The 18815-nt window shown below is 38.9% G+C and overlaps 1 protein-coding gene across 1 annotated transcript in view; it reads right to left on the bottom strand.

The window, feature by feature from the left end:
* The window catches only part of NAA15 (N-alpha-acetyltransferase 15, NatA auxiliary subunit), a 34928-nt gene that overhangs the window by 12545 nt on the left and 3568 nt on the right, over positions 1-18815 (bottom strand). The window contains exons 2-11 of the mRNA XM_058024061.1: positions 8977-9061; positions 8041-8145; positions 7245-7402; positions 5363-5497; positions 5035-5188; positions 2593-2712; positions 1843-1938; positions 1602-1708; positions 1127-1199; positions 257-426 (exon numbers count right to left, since the gene is read on the bottom strand). Coding sequence (XP_057880044.1) covers positions 257-426; positions 1127-1199; positions 1602-1708; positions 1843-1938; positions 2593-2712; positions 5035-5188; positions 5363-5497; positions 7245-7402; positions 8041-8145; positions 8977-9061 — 1203 coding nt within the window. The remainder of the gene's footprint in view (positions 1-256; positions 427-1126; positions 1200-1601; positions 1709-1842; positions 1939-2592; positions 2713-5034; positions 5189-5362; positions 5498-7244; positions 7403-8040; positions 8146-8976; positions 9062-18815) is intronic.

The raw sequence follows: 18815 nt of genomic DNA, 5'->3' as shown, positions 1-18815 counted from the left end.
CCCTGAGAAATTGTTTTAAGCAGCTACAAAAACAGGGGGTAAGAATAAATGAAAGACTCAATTTAATTTACCAGTGTGATTTTTAAACTAAGAATTCACATTTCTCCTTTACTGAGTTAGAAACCTACATAGTGGCTTTTTCATATGCAGCAGAAAACCCCATCTCAAATAGCTTAACAATACCCTTACCTAGAAACTCACTACAATTCCTAACAAACAAATCACCTTTGGTCACTGAGAATAAAGCCAAACTTACCTTATAGATTTTTGCCTTCACAAGGAAGAGTTCTATCAAAGTGGGAGTACTTTCTATAGCAGCATTTATATATTCTAGAGCCAGGGATGGCAGTCCAATTTTATCATAATGCTGAGCCAAGTAATACTGGACCCAGAGTAAAGTGGTTGGAGGTTCTTCTTTACCATCATCTGGCAGGAGCAAAATGGAGAGGGGTTGTTTGTTCAGTTTATTACTAAAACAACATACCAGAAGCAAAATGCTCTAAGCACAGCCACTGAAATTAATTCTGTCTCTCTATCAGACCTAGGAGAGCTTTCAAACTACTGGCTCTAGGTACGTACATGAGCTTTTAAGTCCATCCAAGACCTAGGTATATCCTTCTCCTTCTGTGGTTTTAAGGAAAAGGGAGTTGGGGGTCAAAAGCAGGTGCACTCTGTTCCAACTATTTGCTTAGGGCAGTCAGATATGCAAAACCTCCAGGAACACAAAACATAGTCCCCAACAAAAGCTCCAAAACTACACTTTTCCTTGAAGATTGTACTATCAGTATATTGCCTTTTGTTTGGCATTTCTGTAGTAACAGATTTGACACAGCTGTCAAACTTCAGTTTTCTGAACAGTGATAAACTCAAATCTTGAAAATAGCAACTTGAACTCAAGTCTGCAAAGACACGACTAAATTCATGGATCCAGGAAAAAAGTTTAGAGCAAGTGACTACATTTTGAATAGAGACTTTCTATTTGACAGCTATGGTTCTGCATTAGGGGAAAAACAAAAACCCCACATCTCCTTTGTTTCTTCAGTCCCATTTCCCCAACCTCTGAATGGACACACAGTGCTTACAACCAGGCACTACTTCCATGAAGCCCAACAGTCTCAGCACTCACCATTTGGGTTAAATAACCTGCAGCTTCTTAGAGAGGTTTCATAACCTATCACGAGCTCTTCTATGATTGCCACCTACACGTACAAGACAAGACACAGGAAAAATAATCTGTAGGCCAGATAGTATTTTATTTCAACTTGAGCTACTTGGTGTTACCCAAACTAGTTATTTTGGTAAGAAAACTCTGCAATATCCTGAATTACATTACTTCTGAGAATGTACTCAATCTCACTTTATTTTTAACCAGGCCTCCCTTGGTGAACACTTACACAGCTTAAAATTACTAAATTTTAAGTTTTTTGCATTTACCAACTTGGCACACGTATGCCCACATACATACTACTTTCTTCTCTCCACTGTATCAGGTCATGTAAAGCAGTGCTCATGGAGAGAACACTGAGGAAAAATGGTTTCCTTCATCTCTTCAATACACTACAGTTATGAGGTAGAACACAAAAACTGGTTAGAACACTTACCTTCTCTTTGTCTTTATATAATGACCTCAAAGTGTTGAAGACTGGTGGACAACCTTTGCTGAAATTCATCCTTAAGAACTTGTCCAGACATTCCTTGAACTTTTCACCTTGAGAGGAAAAAGACCTGTTGATTTTGTTTTACCAGACATTACTCATCAATTGCAGGTTGTTTATACCTTTAAATCAGAATCTAAGAAACACAAGTGTTGATCACTACCTGCTCAGCAAAACATGCACTTACCAGACAAAAAGTTTAATGGTAATCTTCTTGGAACTAGTCCCCTTGGGTATTTAGTCCAGGCCTCCTCATAGATCTTTAGTCTCTCCATCATATTAGCTGGAAGAGAATTTTACAGTTTACTTTCCCCTTGCATTCAGACAAGAAGGAAAAGGGGAAAGTGATTTATACCTGACTAAAAAAGGAATCAGAATATATAACAACTATAATATATATAATAGCTTCCTAAAGAACAGAATTTCCTCCTTATTCTTATTAAAAATAATGAATTGAATGACTCCAAGGTACACAGTATCTGCTAATTCCTCTTCCAGCACTAGAATACTAACTGCTTAGCTCTCATCTTAAAAACAGCCCCTGCTTTATTGCTGTCTAAAACCTTCAAAGAAGGCCATTCAGTTTTATTAGCTACAACATAACATTAAGATAACAGAAGCAGTAAAAAATTCAAAATTAAAACTGTCATCTAAGAAATAATTCTATTCTTTCAACCACACACAAAGAGTATTGCAATTTTATGATTCTATGATTTTGGATAAGGCAGGGTAACAACAATGCAAGAAATATTTCCTGTCTTTCTTAAGAAACCCCAACATTATGACAGTATGTACACACGCTGACTAAAAAGCAAAATTTAAATGGGGACTTTAAAAATAATAGTTTTAGTATTTAAAGCAATACAAGCTTTTCATACACGTAGTAATTTTAAATATATAGAAAAAGCTTATTTACTACAAGATATCAAATCATTACCTGGCTTAAGTGCCTTTTCTAAGCCTTTGTAATAAGCCCAGTTTTCAGGATTTCTTTCTTGCAGTCCCTTGTAGACATCAACTGCCTCTTCAAGTCTGCCAAGCTGAAGGAGGAGTTCTCCTGTGTGAAGAACAAGATGGTTTAAATTGTAAAAGAAGTGTAACATTTATCCCTCTACACTAAAAGACTGGATAATCCTTAGCTCCATCCAGATTCTAATTTCATAGAAAAAATAAGCACTACATATAGCATTACAAATTAGCTGACAGAAATGCTTTTACTTTGACAACAGCTGCAGTTAAAGTAAGATTTTTACAACTTGGCCCATAATTCCTGAAACTTACTTGAAAATTTAATGCAAAATGCCTATGATTTGGGGTTTTTTCCTCACTTACTGAAGTGACTGGTTACTTTAAGTGCAGTTTTTACTGCAGAAGGCAATTAAAAGCAGCACATGGTATTTGATGTATACAGCATCTTGAAAACCAAACAAACTGCAGAGCTGCAAGTAAGAGAATGGTTCTTCAATCTGGTATTTCATGAAACTAACTTCAGTGTTTTTAATCAAGCCATTGATTAGATGGATGAATTTTCAAGATTATGCCAATAAGTTTCCTTTTCACGATACTTCAATACAAATTAAAATTGATAAAGATTAGCTCTAACAATTGTATAAGCATCTTTGTTAGTGCTGGAACTGCAACAGGAGTAGATTTCCTGTTTCACAATGGAAAAATATTTAACAAAGCTTTGCTATTGGCAAATGTTAAGGCATGAACAGACTACACACCAGAGGTGAACAATACAAGTCTAGACTAAAGCAAGATTTTTTTAACCCAGTTTAAAAGAGGAAAATGCAAATTTACCTTTCTTCTTCCCTATGTCACACAATTAACATGCAATTTTGTCAAGAGATGCTGCTTTACACAGTTACAGTAACTTGAGGACTACGCACAGAATCTAGTGCCCAGGAAAATGTTCACTCACTGAGAATGACAGAATTGGGAAAATAAACCTTAAATTCTTTCTCTGAGGCGAAAGTTAATTTTTTTCCTAAGACCAGCAAATATCAGCACAAGTTTGAGAGTTTTTCTGCTGTACTTCATCCACAGAGGCTTTTGCATGTGTATTTAAAATGTGCACACATTCATTTATTACAATAGAGAATACACAGCAGCCAAGCCAGTCCAAACAACACAATGGGAGCTGTGCCCAAAAAATTAATCACTTGTACCCTGCTGAAAGCACACAGCCTGCAAAGAGTATTTCCATCCTTTTGTCTGGTAACTTCCTAAGGAGGTTTTGTGTTTTGGTCTCAGGTTTATTGTTAATAGAGTCCTATTTGCAAAACTTATTTTCATCCCAGACTTTGGACCTTGAAACACTAACTATGTCGCATAATACATCAACACAGAACATAAAGTATGTCAAAAGATCCTTCAGGTAAAAAAATAAAGTCAAAATAAACCCCACTCCTACCCCCAAAAGTCCCACCATTGTGTTTCAAAAATGATCTGTGATATTGTAGTCTCTATGTCCATCTCCTTTCATATGCAAACCAAGTAAGATATTCAGCTACCATGGAGAGTCATCTGCAATCAATTTCCTTGAGGAAACACCACACCTACCATTACTGTCACTGCTCAATTCCTAGGTTCCTTTGCAAGACAGTGAGATTACTATTACCAGAAATAAGAACTTGCTACACCATCTACATGAACAAACTAGGGTAAAAGGATTTCTTCTCTTTAAGCAATCATCTAAACAGATTCCAGTGTGAGCCGAGAGCAAGCAGCACCTTCAATAGATGGGCAGTTTCACAGAGAGACTGTACAAGCATCAAGCAGAAAAGGAAGAAAGCATGCTTTAAGGAAGTGCACCTGTTAAGAGAGCTGCTAGAGTGAACTTGTATCACTGTGCAATTCCATGTGTGGAATATAAGCTACAATACTGTACTGATCTGTTACAGTATTATACACCAGGTTTTTTAATAGTACAACAGAAGCTCCCCCAGCCTCACTGAAGAGCCAATTTCTACATGCTGCAAGGGTGACTGGGGACATTTAAAAGCCTTCTGCTGTACCAAAGATGATTCTTCCTTTGCAGCACGTGCTATCCTTGTCAGGGCCACTATCAAAGCTGTAACAGCACAGGGTACACTCACACAGACCTTCAGCACATCAGTTTAGGATCTCCTGTCTGAAACACCTGGCTGCTTAAAAGTTTCAGAACAGCACGTCTGTACCTCACTGATGAGCTACCAGCTTGGGACAAGAGCATGACAGGGACTGAATAAGCTGTGAGACAAGCAGTCCTACATAACATCAAAATTAAATAAATTAAGCTAAAAACAAATCTGAGTTCCAAAAGATGGGAAAACCTGACAGTACAGACATCCCACTGTATGCTATGTGTTTAAATGTATCTTCAGAAAGTGATTACCTTTAGTTTCTTCAACAGCCAGTTTATCACAGATCTGCTTTTCATAGGTACAAAGATGCTCCAAGGCTTCTTTAAAAAGCCCTGCTTCCCGGAGGACTTGGTTTTGATAGAGCAGCAGCTCACTGTACTCATAGTCCACTTTGTCAGGTGATGTCTACACAGGAAAGCCAGACACAGGACATAGATCAGCCTTCTAACTCTAAACTTTGGGATCAAATTCATTTGACTAAACAAAGTTTAGTCACGCATGAAGTTCTCATCATGAAAGGAATGTTTTATTTTTGGCTTCCGCAGCACTCCATATAGCAACTTCATGTTCTCCTCTTACCTGCTGTGTCTTCCTAAATTCCTCTAAAATTTTCGCTGCCATTTCGTAGTCTTCCAGCAAATGGTAAGCGATGGCATAACCGATCCATGATGCTCGCTGTGCGGGTCGGAGCTGAAGCAACTGGTATCTTGTTTCCTGCAAAAAAGGAGCTGCTGATTTTACTCTGATACTCTGCAGAATCCTTTAGGCAAGATCCTGTCTTCAATATTCTAGTATTTAAGAAGTCACTGCGAAATAGTTTTGTATATGCATTTTATTAACCAGAGAAAGAATGAACTTTGAATTGCAATGGTGCTCACTGAATAAAAAAGTAAGCCTTCACAAAGTAACATGTCCAACCAAATCCTGATGAGTCAGACTAATTTTGTTAATGCATGACACACATGCTTTTCCTGTCTAACCACTTATGAACAGAACATAATTAAGGATACTTGGTTTGAATTGCAGGAACATTTACCAGTGTTTCACATTAACCTTGAAAGTACATATGTATTTAAATAATTGGAAGTGTTCTTAGGCAACACAGGTGACGCAAACACATCCCTGTTCTTTGGCAAGAGGATAATCACAGCTGGAAAAGACAACAGATTTGCTTGGTATCACGCAATTTTAATGCTACAACTTGTTTTGTTATAGACTGCTGAAAGGCATTTTCAAATAACTTAAAGGAAAAAAGTTACTTCCCATTGAGAAATGTCTAAACTGTCAAAAGTAGGGATTAACAAAGAATGAAAACTAGTTACAGCTGTTTCAATAGAATGGTGATCACTCAAAATATTTTCACGAAGTGGAGGCTGGAATTTAAAGGAAAGGAAAAAAAAAAAAAACGATCAAAACACAATCTAATTCCCAGTTTTCAGAGCAAATTCACATTTCTTCAGAGACCAGCATATGATTAGCCATGAACTACTGACTTCTAAGCATCCTAACATTTAATCCTTAATGCATTTGGCAACCATGTGTTACTTGTATGTTTAGAGATTACAAAATTTGCATTCACATTTATCCAGAAGCCAAGAAAATAGAAATTTGCAAACACATTTTGCAAATGTGCATTTTGGCACCTACACTAAGTTCTAGCTATCTTGTCTTGGCAAGAGCAGAACCAAATTTCTAAATGAAAAAAATTACTATGAAAAAATCAGTGATTAAGAATTGTCCTGACTGAGGAATAAGTTCTCTGAGGACCTGTGCTAGCTCATGGTTCCACACAACTCTGAGCACAGAATTTTCTCCTGGCTATAACAAATGTTACCCTAATTTGAAAAGGAAGTATTACATGAAGAGACCAACTAATGTGTTTTAAATAACACAACTTTAGAGGTGCAAGGGAAACCTAAAAAGATGAAAACCTGACAAAAAAATTGAGCACTCACTAATGCCCAAGCTGGCAAGGAACCAAATATGATCTTTCAAGCAGTACACTGCTTTTTCAGTTATTACCTACTGCTAAGAGAAAACAGGGGGCCAGTGATATAAAGGTGGAGGGATATATAGTACAAAGTTACTAAAAAATACAAGCTCCTTCGCCTGAATAAAAGTCAAGTTCTGAACACATTGCCTCTTACCTACAGGAATCCTCTCAAGAAAAGAACAAGACTGGAGATTGCCTACAGCTGGGTTATACAGCACCAAAAAAAAAACCTCCACAAGGCAAACAATTCTGCACTGAGCTGAAAATGCATAATTTAATTTGCCATTAAATCTTTGTATTTTATAGAAATTGCCCAGTAGCACATCAGCTTTTACTTTATGAAGTGAAAGAGTGGCATAAAGTTTTAACCCTCTGGACCTAACTATTTTTTCTTAAAGTGTCATTAATCAATCTGCCCCCTTTGCTGCAGTTCCCCAGATGATCATCAAATGCAGCATGCATACTCACCCTGTACCCTTCAAGATCCCTCATTTGAATCTGTAGCAGAGAAAGGTCTCTCAGGATTTGAAGATTGTCTTTGTCCCATTTCAGTGCATTTCTGTAGCATTTGATAGCTTCATCATACTTCTTGTCTGACCTCTGAAGAAGGCCATAGACGTGCCAACCTGGAAAACTCTGTTAAGGCTTCCTCTGAATTTGAGCAGGGACAAATGAGCTCCAACAGGGCAGGGACAGAACAGCTGGCAACAAGCTCTCAAGCTGTTTTGTAAATGGACAGGAACAGTACAATTCCTTTTGTCAGGACTTTGCCAGTTATATGTATACAATCTGTACAATATGCTGTAAACGTTACTTTTCACACACTGGGGGAGGAAATAAAGTAACAGGATCTCTGAAAACACTCTTAGGCTTACTCAAACACAATTTTAGACAGCTGAAATGCTGATACTTCCTGAACTCTAAGTGTACCAGTATTCTTTTAACAATGTAATGGCAACCACTCATGCTTCCAAAGCAAATCACATGCTTAAATGCCCACCATGGGTTTACAGTTGCAGATTAATGATAAAAAACACACACTTCATGCCAGAATAATATGTAAGCTAACTGGGAGTGTAAGGACTGCAAAGCATTTGCACTTTGGAGAGCTTAGACAAAACATTTATTGGAAATTGAAAATTCTGCACTTCCAATCTGAACTTTAAACTGGCTTTTATTGTTATTCTATGAATGAAGCATATGCAGAAATGAAGCTTTTCAATTTTTCATTTGACCAGCAAAAGCCCTGTTTCACAAAGGATACAGACATGACTCTTCAGGTCGTTCCTCAGGCCTCTGCGCACAAGTTCATAAGCCTCCTCTTTCTTCCCTAGACAGTTCAGTGTCAGTCCTTTCATTGCCAAGGTTTCTAAAAAAGAAAAAGATTAAGTTATTTAATTCTTTATTCATTTCATGGGTGATTCAGTTATTCATTTTCATGGGTTTTAAGCTCCATATAGCAGCCCTAAACATAGTATAAATGCAAATTTAGATTCAGTTCTCACTATCAAGAATTCATTCTTTTCTCACATGGAAAACTCTACTGTCAGATTATTCACTTAAGTATATCATACACAGCAATAAACCTTTTATATTACTTCCATGAAAAGATGAAGGAATGCTTTATTTTAAACCTGTCTGTTCTACAAGCTTATGGAGATTTTTTTATTCACAACTCTGATATTTCTACACATCTACCCATACCACAGTAGTTGCAAAAAACCCACAAAGCCATTTCTGAACAGTGCAAAGAGACTTTCACTAAGTGGCAAGAGCTGACTAAAAATACAGTGAAGGAATAAATACCTTTTTCTTTTTTTAAAATACAACTATTCCTTCAGAAAACTGGCATCCCACAGCTGACAGAATACTAAACAATATTCAGCCTCTTCCTTTTGTTTGTCACTTTTATGTGAGTGAATATCGATTTCCCATGAAAAGTGATTTTATTAATGCATACTTGTATTAGGAAACTTGCTCCATGAATCTTAGACTTGAATGATAAAGAATGGGAAGCTCTGACTGCTGGTAAGGTAAGTCTTTAAAATGACAAATCTTACCAACAGTAAGTGCTTAATACACGTTCCTGGATGCTCTTACTGCTTTATGGGCAAAAAGTTAACAGCGAAAGGTTAAAAAAATTAAAATAATTACTGTAAAGTACAGTGAAAAAGAGAGCACATGCCATTTGAACACTTACCTCCATGTTCTGCAAACTTGGGATTGGAAAGGATCTGTTTACAGAACTTCAGCCCATTTCTATACTGCTTATGTTCATAACACCTCTGTTGAAAAACAAAATAAGTTTTTTCAAAAAACTTATAGAGTGGAAGTGTTCATGCATGCCTGAAATGAAGCATCAGTACACATACAGATTTTAGAAAATGTACTAATATTTTAATGAATCCTGTTTATTGAGCTTCTTGTGTTTAAAAATTCTTTCCAGTGTCAGGAAAAAAAAAGATGTTAGCAACACCATGAGTTTAAATGTAGAAGTGAAGACATATTATCATACAGCAGAATCTCAAAGACACCACAGGAATCTCAAGTGCCTGAAGAGATTCAACTCTCCCTCAACACAAAAGGTAAGCACTGAACCCACTCTGGTCAATTATCCTGAATAGAAACCCACGAGACAACCTCCAACAAGCACACGAGCTGGAAAGACAAAAATCACTGGAACTTGGCTTAAACTACCTCTGACAGCAACCTCTCAGGATGAGTTTGATTACAACATGTATCTCATACACCCAGACTTTCAAAACTGGTATATAGTAACATTATCTTGCCATACTGGAAATTTAAACATTCCTCTACTGTTTTCGTAGTCCAACTGTTTTGGCTGAGCCTCATTCATTATGTAAGGTGACCACAATGCACTGCAGCACACAGCATGACCTTTTGAAACTAGTTTTAGTATTTTATTTATGTAAATATACTACTTCTGCTCATATTTAAATAGAAGGCAGAAGAAATAACATTACAAACACCAATTCATAGATTTTAGGTCACTTCAGCAAATGCTTGGAACCTCTTACATTTAATGTTTCTGTAATGAAATAAACATTTAAGAGCCCAGGAGTACAGGAGCACACACTGACTGAGCACCAGCCCAAATCCTATTAATCCTGTTATTAATTACAAAGTCATTCATAACAGGATCTCACTGACTCTGGTTGATTCATTCTGGTGTCAGGATGGTGGACAGGAGTGTAAAAATTGGGTACAGCTCAGTTTTCAGGTCCTTCTAAATAAGTTGTCGCTCAGGATTCCATCTTTCCTCACACTGCTCCAAAGTAATTATCCAAGAGCATTCATAAGCACATATGGACACCATGTGTCCTCAAACCACTCTCAACAAAAATATTTAGGAAAGGCAGACTCAAGAGGTCTTCCCTTCAAGCAGACAGTTCTAAAAATAAAACTGTAAAGAGTTACATGAATGTTAGGGGAAATGCTTAAAAAAGAAAATGGCATATTTACAACGTCTGTGTTTTATGCTGCTCTTCGTAATGAAAGATGATGTTTAGTGTCTGGTTTTCACTTGGAAATACCAACAATAAATTTCAAAGCTATAAAAAATGGCAGAACACTAAGTGCATGTATTATTTTCTAGCATTAAAGTCATACAGGTGAAATAATGACTGAAGACCAAGATGCATCACTCACCACCCATCTTGCTCCCCCTACACTGTCACCCTTAGGAGAAAGGGAATTGCTCACATGGAAACAGAAGGAGCAGGAAGAGCCCAGAGAGAGCAAGCCAGATGTACTCAAAGAGGAGCAGATCAACAAAAGAATTGGATGGTTTGAGCTTGAGCAGACCTTCAAAGGCCATCTAGTTCCACCCACCCCCATGGGCAGAAACACTCTACACCACCTTGTTCAAAGCCCCATCCAGCCCTGACTTCGAACACTTCCAAAAGACAACTCCCTCTGTTCACCAAGGACAGGAGAAGTCAGCACTGCAAAAGAACATTTGAAGGGTTAGGTAAGAGAAAATCTGTACAGGCAACTTTTTTTTTTTCCTATTAAACCTGACTGGGTATTACTTACACCTTCCAGTCATTATCAGCTTTCAAGCAGCTGGCTGAGTCACTATAATCAGCCAACTAGTCAAAGCTGACAGACTTTTTCTTTTTTTTTTTTTTTTAATTGAAACCATCAGTCATAAATGTTACAGGCAGGCCTCCTCCCTGAAAAGCAGAGCCCCCACCCAGGTAGTTGTGAAAAGCAGCAGAACCTGTCACAGAAGTGGGGCAGCCACAGGAACTGAAGAAGGTGTCTGCAGCAACTAAGGCACTGACACAAGCAGATGCGGCACTCTGGATTTCTGCAGTCTGGCTTTGAGCACAGCTTGCTCAGATGCTGGCTATGAACGTGACATCTTATCACTAAATGGTTCCATTTAATGTATTCTAACAACCAGGCTCCCACCTTGAAGCTTAAGCAAAGTCATATGGGATACATGCTAAAGACAGGAAATATCTGCACATAAAGTTTTCTAGGGTGATACAGAGCTTACAATGCAAGGTAGTTTGGAACAGAGCAAAGTCACCGACAATTTTAACAAATTCTTCCTTTAGGCTTCATGGAGGAAAGATTTACAAGTTTATATATACTTACATCTCATAACTCAGAAACCACTTGGATAGGGCCAACAAATTATCAGGAAACAATCTGGATATACTTTTATCTCCAGAATATAGCTCTGTATATAGACATGGCTGTGTATACTCCCCAGTGAAGCATCAAAGGCCTCCTTTGACAAGTCAGTTCTAGATCAAGACAAGTTGGAATGATTTCCTGTATACAATTTCACCAAGTTTTCTTGTTAATACTTTCAAGGTTATTTCATTCTGTTAATGCAAACACTTCAAACTGTGTTTTTTTATGTGTTTCCTTATTCTGTGTATGTGTTCTGTGAGCATACTGTATGCTTTGACAATGGAAGGAAAGGAGCAAATGAAATTGAGGTCACATTTAGCTCTTCAAAAAAGAAGTGACTGTTTCCTCATAGTGGGCCCAACAGCACATTGAGATTCCCCTGCCTGAAGCTATGCACATACTTAACTCATCCTCCAGAGAGATTATGGACTAGCAAACTCAAATTAAGGTGGGAATGAGACACAAGGACGCCAGGATAGAAACGCATGCAACCACGGCTGGTACAAACATCAGTGAACCCATAGTTTCAAGGAACAGACAATTCAAACAAAAATCTTTTAACAAAAAGGAGACAGCAAATATACACACAGCCTGGGAAAGAAGATCCTTAAGCAAGTAGTAGTTTCTGAGTGAGAGAAGAAAAAAGAACAAGTAATTAAATTTAAAAAAAAGAAAAAAATCACAGAAGCAGGAACAGTGACATGTCAAGTATTCTTGGGACATAAAGATACAGGCTTCCTGGAAACAGGAATTTTATTCATCTGGGTAGCTTGTTTCCTCCCAGATGAACAGCTTGTAGCAGTCATTCCCAGAGCTCCAGCCCCTGCTTCAGGACAGATGTTCTGCAGAAGTGACACATTTCTCTGTCCCAGAGATGGCCTGAGGAGCACAGCTGCCTGCACTAAGCTAAATTCCTGCACATGTAAACTTCAAAGCCAGCAGGGACAGTGTGCTTGTGATGCCTGACAGACAAGGGCTGCAGCTACAACTTGTGACATCATGCAATGAGAAAACATGAAAGCTAAACTTTAAAAGAGTAAGGTTAAGAAGGCTAATGCTTCAGAAGAACAGAATCTGACTCTACATCAGTACTGAATCTATTACACATTTCCTGCCTTTCAAAGCTTTTAGTTTAATAAGTCACCAGATCTTTTAAGACATCTCACAAACTTTTGTATACATGCTGTGGCCAGAATTAAAACCTATTCTAAACACACCAAGGTTCTTCTTATATCCCTTAACTAATTTTCTGTCTTTATAGGAAGGAAATAACACCTGCTTTTATACAATTGCACAAAGAATTAGTAAGATGAGGCAGGCAAAGTCTGATTCCTTAGAAATCATGCAAGGCTATAGGAGGTAAGTGACAATTTGTATTTACATTGCTTCCCCCACTAAGTATTTATTCAATGGATCAGAAGGCACAGCAATTACTAGATGGCCCATATTATCTACAATTCCAAGTCTGAGGTGGCAGGAGGGCTTTATTCTGATGTTCTCTAAACTGCATTAAGGCATCAGTGCAGACTCAGTCTCTGGCCAGCAGATGCCTTACACACACACGGCTCACTGTGCCAAATGTGAATAAATTCCTCCCCGTTCCTTCTTTGGTGGCAGCCATGAAGGAAGGTGAAGAGACTCCTACTATTCACAGCTTATCTACATCAAGTCACAGCTCATGGCTACATGGAGTTTGTTGCTCCCTTGCCCCAGCTTTCCATTTTTGAATCTTCTCCCATCTACTCTCTAAACCCTGCTGCCAAACCTACAGGCAGTGAACACTGACATGGATTCTTGAACAAGGTAACCACAAGGTTGTTATACAAGGGCCATGCTACTGATTACAGTAGCACTAAGAGCTGCTTACAATAGCAGAAATTACTTCCATCCAAACTTAATTCAGCACTGTTTTCTTTATATACAGTATAAGCAAATACATTGTGACCAGAGCATTTTAGAGATTTTATATTTTTGAAATTCACATGACTAGGCTCTGTAACTGTTTGCTACTGTGTTAGGTTAACACAATCTGGCTTTTAGTGGTGGCAGAGGAAGACACAGAGGCTTCTGGGAAAGAAAGGGTCCTTGAAACTTCTACTATGCCCAGCAGAGCCAATTCCTAAAGGCTCTGATGACTGAACACCAATTCTCCCTCGAGTTGGAGAAAAGGAAAAGGTGAAAACACCTTTTTAAGTTTTATTACTGTTTTGCCTGTAAAATGCTTCTTTCCAATCCTTACCTCAGCTCATGAGCTCCTTTATAATTGTTCTTTCCACCTGCTGTGCTCAACTATACCAAAGAATGAGTGAATGATTTTTTTGTGGGTGCACTGGCATTTGGCCAGCATCAAACCCACGACAGCTACCTATAAGCCAGCAGTGTATTTTACCTGCCAAGTAATTCTTCCCTCTCAAACTAGACATTTTAATGGTCAAATACATGTGCTTCCAACTAAAACTAAAGGATATTAGTCAAGTATTCTGACAAACAGATATCTCCCTCAAGGGACACAGCACACAGCAGACTGGACTCTGCCATTTATACATGAAATATTTTGCACATATTCACACCAAGGACTGCAAATCCTTTTATCACAAAGCAGTCTTCACATCCTCCAGACATTTGAAAACTAAGGTAAATAATTTAACAGCCATCCAGACTTAAACGTGCTATTTATAAGAAATTTTATACAAACTACACTGCAGACTGAAGTATGTTGTACGTTCAGTAACACCAAGAGTTAAGATCAGCTCGACATCAGGTGTTACCATGAGCCTGATCAGAAGCTTCACAGTGAATCTACCACCAAGTACCACTCAACCTACACAAAGAATCACCTCAATCACAACACAAAGCAGAAAACTCCCTTTCAAGCAGGTACACTTGAGGATCAATACAGAGGTACAACCCAGCTGATTCAAGAGTGTTTTAAAACTAATTTGCAGCAGTGAAAGAAAACAAAAACACTCACAGGAGTCTATGCCGCCTGGATTTTGCAGCTGATTAAACAGGTGAGAAGCACACCCAGAAGTGTTTCATGAGCAAGATGAAAGCAGTCACAGAAGACCAACATAAAGGAGAAACCACCTTTGTCATCTCACCTGCAAGCATGCAAGACTAGAGGTTTTCCCTCTAGAGTAATTATCAAAGACAAGAAAGTATCATCTATTCCCCAAGCTCACAAGTGGAAGCACTGGGGCATTATTGACTACTTTCTTTTTATTCTTACTTGAATCAGCACAAGAAAGAGCAGAGTGAGAATTAAATCAATATAGCAGAACCAGGTGGGTGGAATGGGATCACATTACCAATTGTTATGCCCTTTGAAATTGAACAGAAACCAAAAATAGTGTGTAATTTCCATTAAAGAGACAGAATTTTAGAAAAAAAACAGCATTAAAAAAACTTTTAACTGTTTTCTCTTCTAAGACTCTGTGTTTTACCAGGTCACACTTTTTACTCCAACCCAACACACCACATCTGCAACGTAACTGAAGTAAAATGAATGCAAACTACCTCATGCCCCAATACTTAAAAACAATCAACCCAAACCAACCAAACAAAAAGCCCCACCAAAACCCCCACAGGAAATCTCTTCTCACTCAGAAATAATGCTGTAGAAGTAAGCATCCTCATTTAGTCAGTGCTGTGACAGACCAGCTGAAGAATACGATTTTCTTGAGATTGAGCCCCAGAAGACATCAAAGCTGCAAACTGAACTTCTCTGGAGTCAGCCCCTCTCCTTCAGCAAGTGACACAGCCAGTGGCACCATCAGAGGAAACATACTGCAGACAATTCCCCTTCACATACAAGAGTCACCAGGACAGCTGATCTACACATGGGCACAGGTGAGCATCTCACTGCCCCCAGGAAGAAGCACAGCGAAGAAGGGGCTGCTCAAACAACACAACTCACAAATTTGTCACTGCTGTCCTCTTCCCTAGGGTTCTGAGGCTTGAGTCCATCCATGGTGGAGGAGGAGTTGGACTACACGACTTTCAAAGGTCTCTTCCAACCAAATTATTGGTCCCCAAATGATTCTATGGTTCCACAACAAACCATTTCAACTAGAGCAGTGTGCTCTTAGGGGACCCCAGTTTCTCCCAGTGGCAGCCATGGATGCACTTGGGGCATCCCCTGGCAACTAGGATGCTGTGAGATCTCTGGCAGCAGGAAGCACTGGAATCCCTGGCCTTTGAATCACCCAAGGTGTGCATATCCTGCACTGTAAGTGCCCATCTGCCACTCTGATTCTATCTACTTCTTCCAGCACGGCTCAGAGGCAGCACTTCCCAGACAGTGAACTCAGGTGCTGGGCAGCTCAGGGCTGTGTTCCAGCACAGTTCCTCTCTACAGGCAGACGAGACCAGGTCAAGTCACTAAAGTGCACTAACTCAAGCTAAATGCAGTAAAGAAGATGCCGAAAGCTGGAAGCATTAGGAGCTACTACTCACCATGAATTAGTGGGCTCTTTGAGCACTAACCATATCAAACAGCTCAGCAGCTCCAGGCAAAAGATATTCAATTTCATGACAAACACAAGATATATAAACCCAAGGACTGAAGAAACCACACAAATCTTGCAACTGTGTTAATGCTGAAAAGCTCTGGAGCAAACTGGCATCGTTTTCTGCTGTCAAATTGAAACAAACTATCCTCTTTCACTGCTCTGACATGTTAATTAATTGAATTGTTCAGTGTAACAAACAGCTTCAACAATTGCCTGGTTCAATGGATTAATAAATCCTCCTCTGCACAGCATGCTTTACCTTTTGTAAGTCACTGACATCTTCCTAACTAGCGGTGCGTGGTAGCATACAACCGGAGGAATAGAAAAAGTTGAAATTCAAATTAGTTAGGAAGAATCTAAGAAATTTGTAAACCTTTTCATTTAATACTAAGGCAGAAAAAAAAAATCTATGCTATGTCTACACTTCTGAATTGGTCTTATTCCTTTATTTCAGAAAATTCAGCTGGAAACAGGAGCTGATAAATAGTTAACTACAGCTCTTCTAGAAGACTAGAAATCCTCACTCACTGAAGACAGACTTGCTGAAAAAAAAACTCTATTCAAAATCAGTTCTGTTGGCCTGTGCTTGCTTACATTAACCTCTTCTTGGGGAGAATTACCATGAATTCGGCCCTGTCAGCTAAAATACAGTGACTTCTGTTCACAGCCTCCACATTCAGGTTTCCTCCCTGAACTCATCAAGAAACCCACTGTACCTCACAAGAGATCCAGGATGCACAGGATATGGTTGGTTTTTAATGATCATCTGAAACAACAAATTGTACCAATCCAAATTCCAAGATGTGGCATAAAAATGTCTAAAGGAGCCTTGGCTGTTCTGGACTGAGACCTGAGCTGAAGTATCCATGTATCTCACAAAATAATCCAAGACACATGGTGAGGCTACTGGCATTTTCCACCTATGTATTACACCTAGAGTACTCCTCACCCTTAGCACTGAGATATGCAAGATGAGGTCTGGTGGCACTGAGCATTGAGAAATAGTTAAATGGGCCTATTAAGATAAGAAAGTTGTTCTTTAACATTACAAGGTTTGCTAACTTGATTCTGTGGTATCACAAAAGCAAACAGAAATCTCTGCAGCAAGCCCCACTGACCTCACTTTTAAGGGTGGCAGTGAATAATTGTTAATTTTCCCTAAATCCCCTATCAGCAAAATCAGAAAATGCATAGTTCCTTACACCCACTCCCGCTGCATTGACATGGTGCTGTTGCAGACAAGAGATTTAAACCTGAAACATCCACATAAAGTCCAATCAACAAAATCTCATTACAAAAACCTTTCAAAAACAGAAATAAACACAGCTTCATCAAATCCTATCCAAAATAATGGGTAGTAGCATATAAATAATTAACTCCCTTGCCCCAATTAAAACCACTTTGGGTTCAATTAAGAGTATCTATAGCCTTAACAATGTAAGACTGGCTGTAATCTTACAACTGACAATGTTTATGTTAATGAGTCTTTTATTTTCACCAGCAAAACAGATAAAATTATGCTGCTCCTTGGAAATTTACAGCAGTGAATCATGTTTCTACAATTTCTGACAGCTCCAGTGACAAAAAATGGCCTAATTTCATGAACAGGCTTTAGTAACATGTATTGCTCAAGTGAATCCTCAATGGCATCCTAAAGTCTCAAACAGTAATTAATTTCTTAAGCAGCTTTGAGAAATAGTTCTGAAAAATAAGATCAGTGATTCTGCTTAAAGCAGCAAGCCTATCCTGTATTTCCATTCCAATGTTCCTGCCATGACACCATTTCTCTTGCTACTACTACTGACCAAGTAGGGTATTCCTCTTGGCAAAGAAAAATGAAGTAATTGACATCTCAACAGACAAGCAATTGGAAGAGCCATGTTAGTAATTCCATATTTCAACAGAAAGACAATATATTATAAAATTCCAGTGGTGTGCATACTTGATTACTGTACAGCCATGCAAATGCAACAATGACCGCAAACAAACGAATTTACTTGGTTACTGATAAAAGTGAAATTCTGGAAATCAAGTCTTTAATCTTGAATTAAGATGACTTAAGAAGAGATTTCCAAGTCTTGTCACCTCAGCAATCTTAAAATCAGCACCTGAATTTCTATGACAGAACAAATTTTGAAAGGCTTCATGCTGATGAGAGTGTTAGTAAAGGAGAAGCACTGGTCTGTCTAGTTTCAAAGTGCAGGGACAGGGAGTAGATTCTGGAATGAAGAAACAGGAAGATGGCCCAGAAGGAAGGCCTTGGCATATTTACAGCAGAGGCACGGGAGAGAGGTTGTTCAACAGGCTTTTTATCACCAGCAAGTTCCTCCATCACTTGGTAGAGCACTTCTCAGAGCCAGCATGGAAAGGAAGCCCACCAGCTCACAGACAATGCCCTCAAGCACTGCAATGTGCAGGTGAAAATGATCACAGGAAGGGGAAATGTCCCTGTCCCTCAGCAGACACTCTGCTTACTGCAGTGCCCCACAGCAGCACATGGGTCTGGCCATGCCCTATCAAGCCTGCACAGCACCTAAGGAAAGGACAGAGAGGGAAGATGAACAGCTTCCATGTGTCAAAATGGCCATGATTGCTAATCCCCAGTCCTGAACAGGGAAACTGATCTGCACACAATGCAATACACACCAGCTCAGAGCAGTACAGCATCCCCTTCCTTAGAACATGACTTCTGGAGCACAAAGCAGAGTTGTGAGCAGTGGAACTGTTTAAACAAGGACTCCACACACTCACACAGCCCAACTGCTTGTTTCCAACATAAAACACAACGATGTTTCACTTCAGAAACACTTGGACTTTTCTCCTCTTTGCTCATCAAAGGCTAAGCTCACTATGCATGGTG

The sequence above is a fragment of the Melospiza georgiana genome, chromosome 5 (assembly GCF_028018845.1).
Source record: "Melospiza georgiana isolate bMelGeo1 chromosome 5, bMelGeo1.pri, whole genome shotgun sequence".
In the NCBI taxonomy this organism is placed as follows: domain Eukaryota; kingdom Metazoa; phylum Chordata; class Aves; order Passeriformes; family Passerellidae; genus Melospiza; species Melospiza georgiana.
The sequence above is the reverse complement of the archived record's forward strand: the minus strand, read 5'-3'. Positions and strand labels throughout refer to the sequence as shown.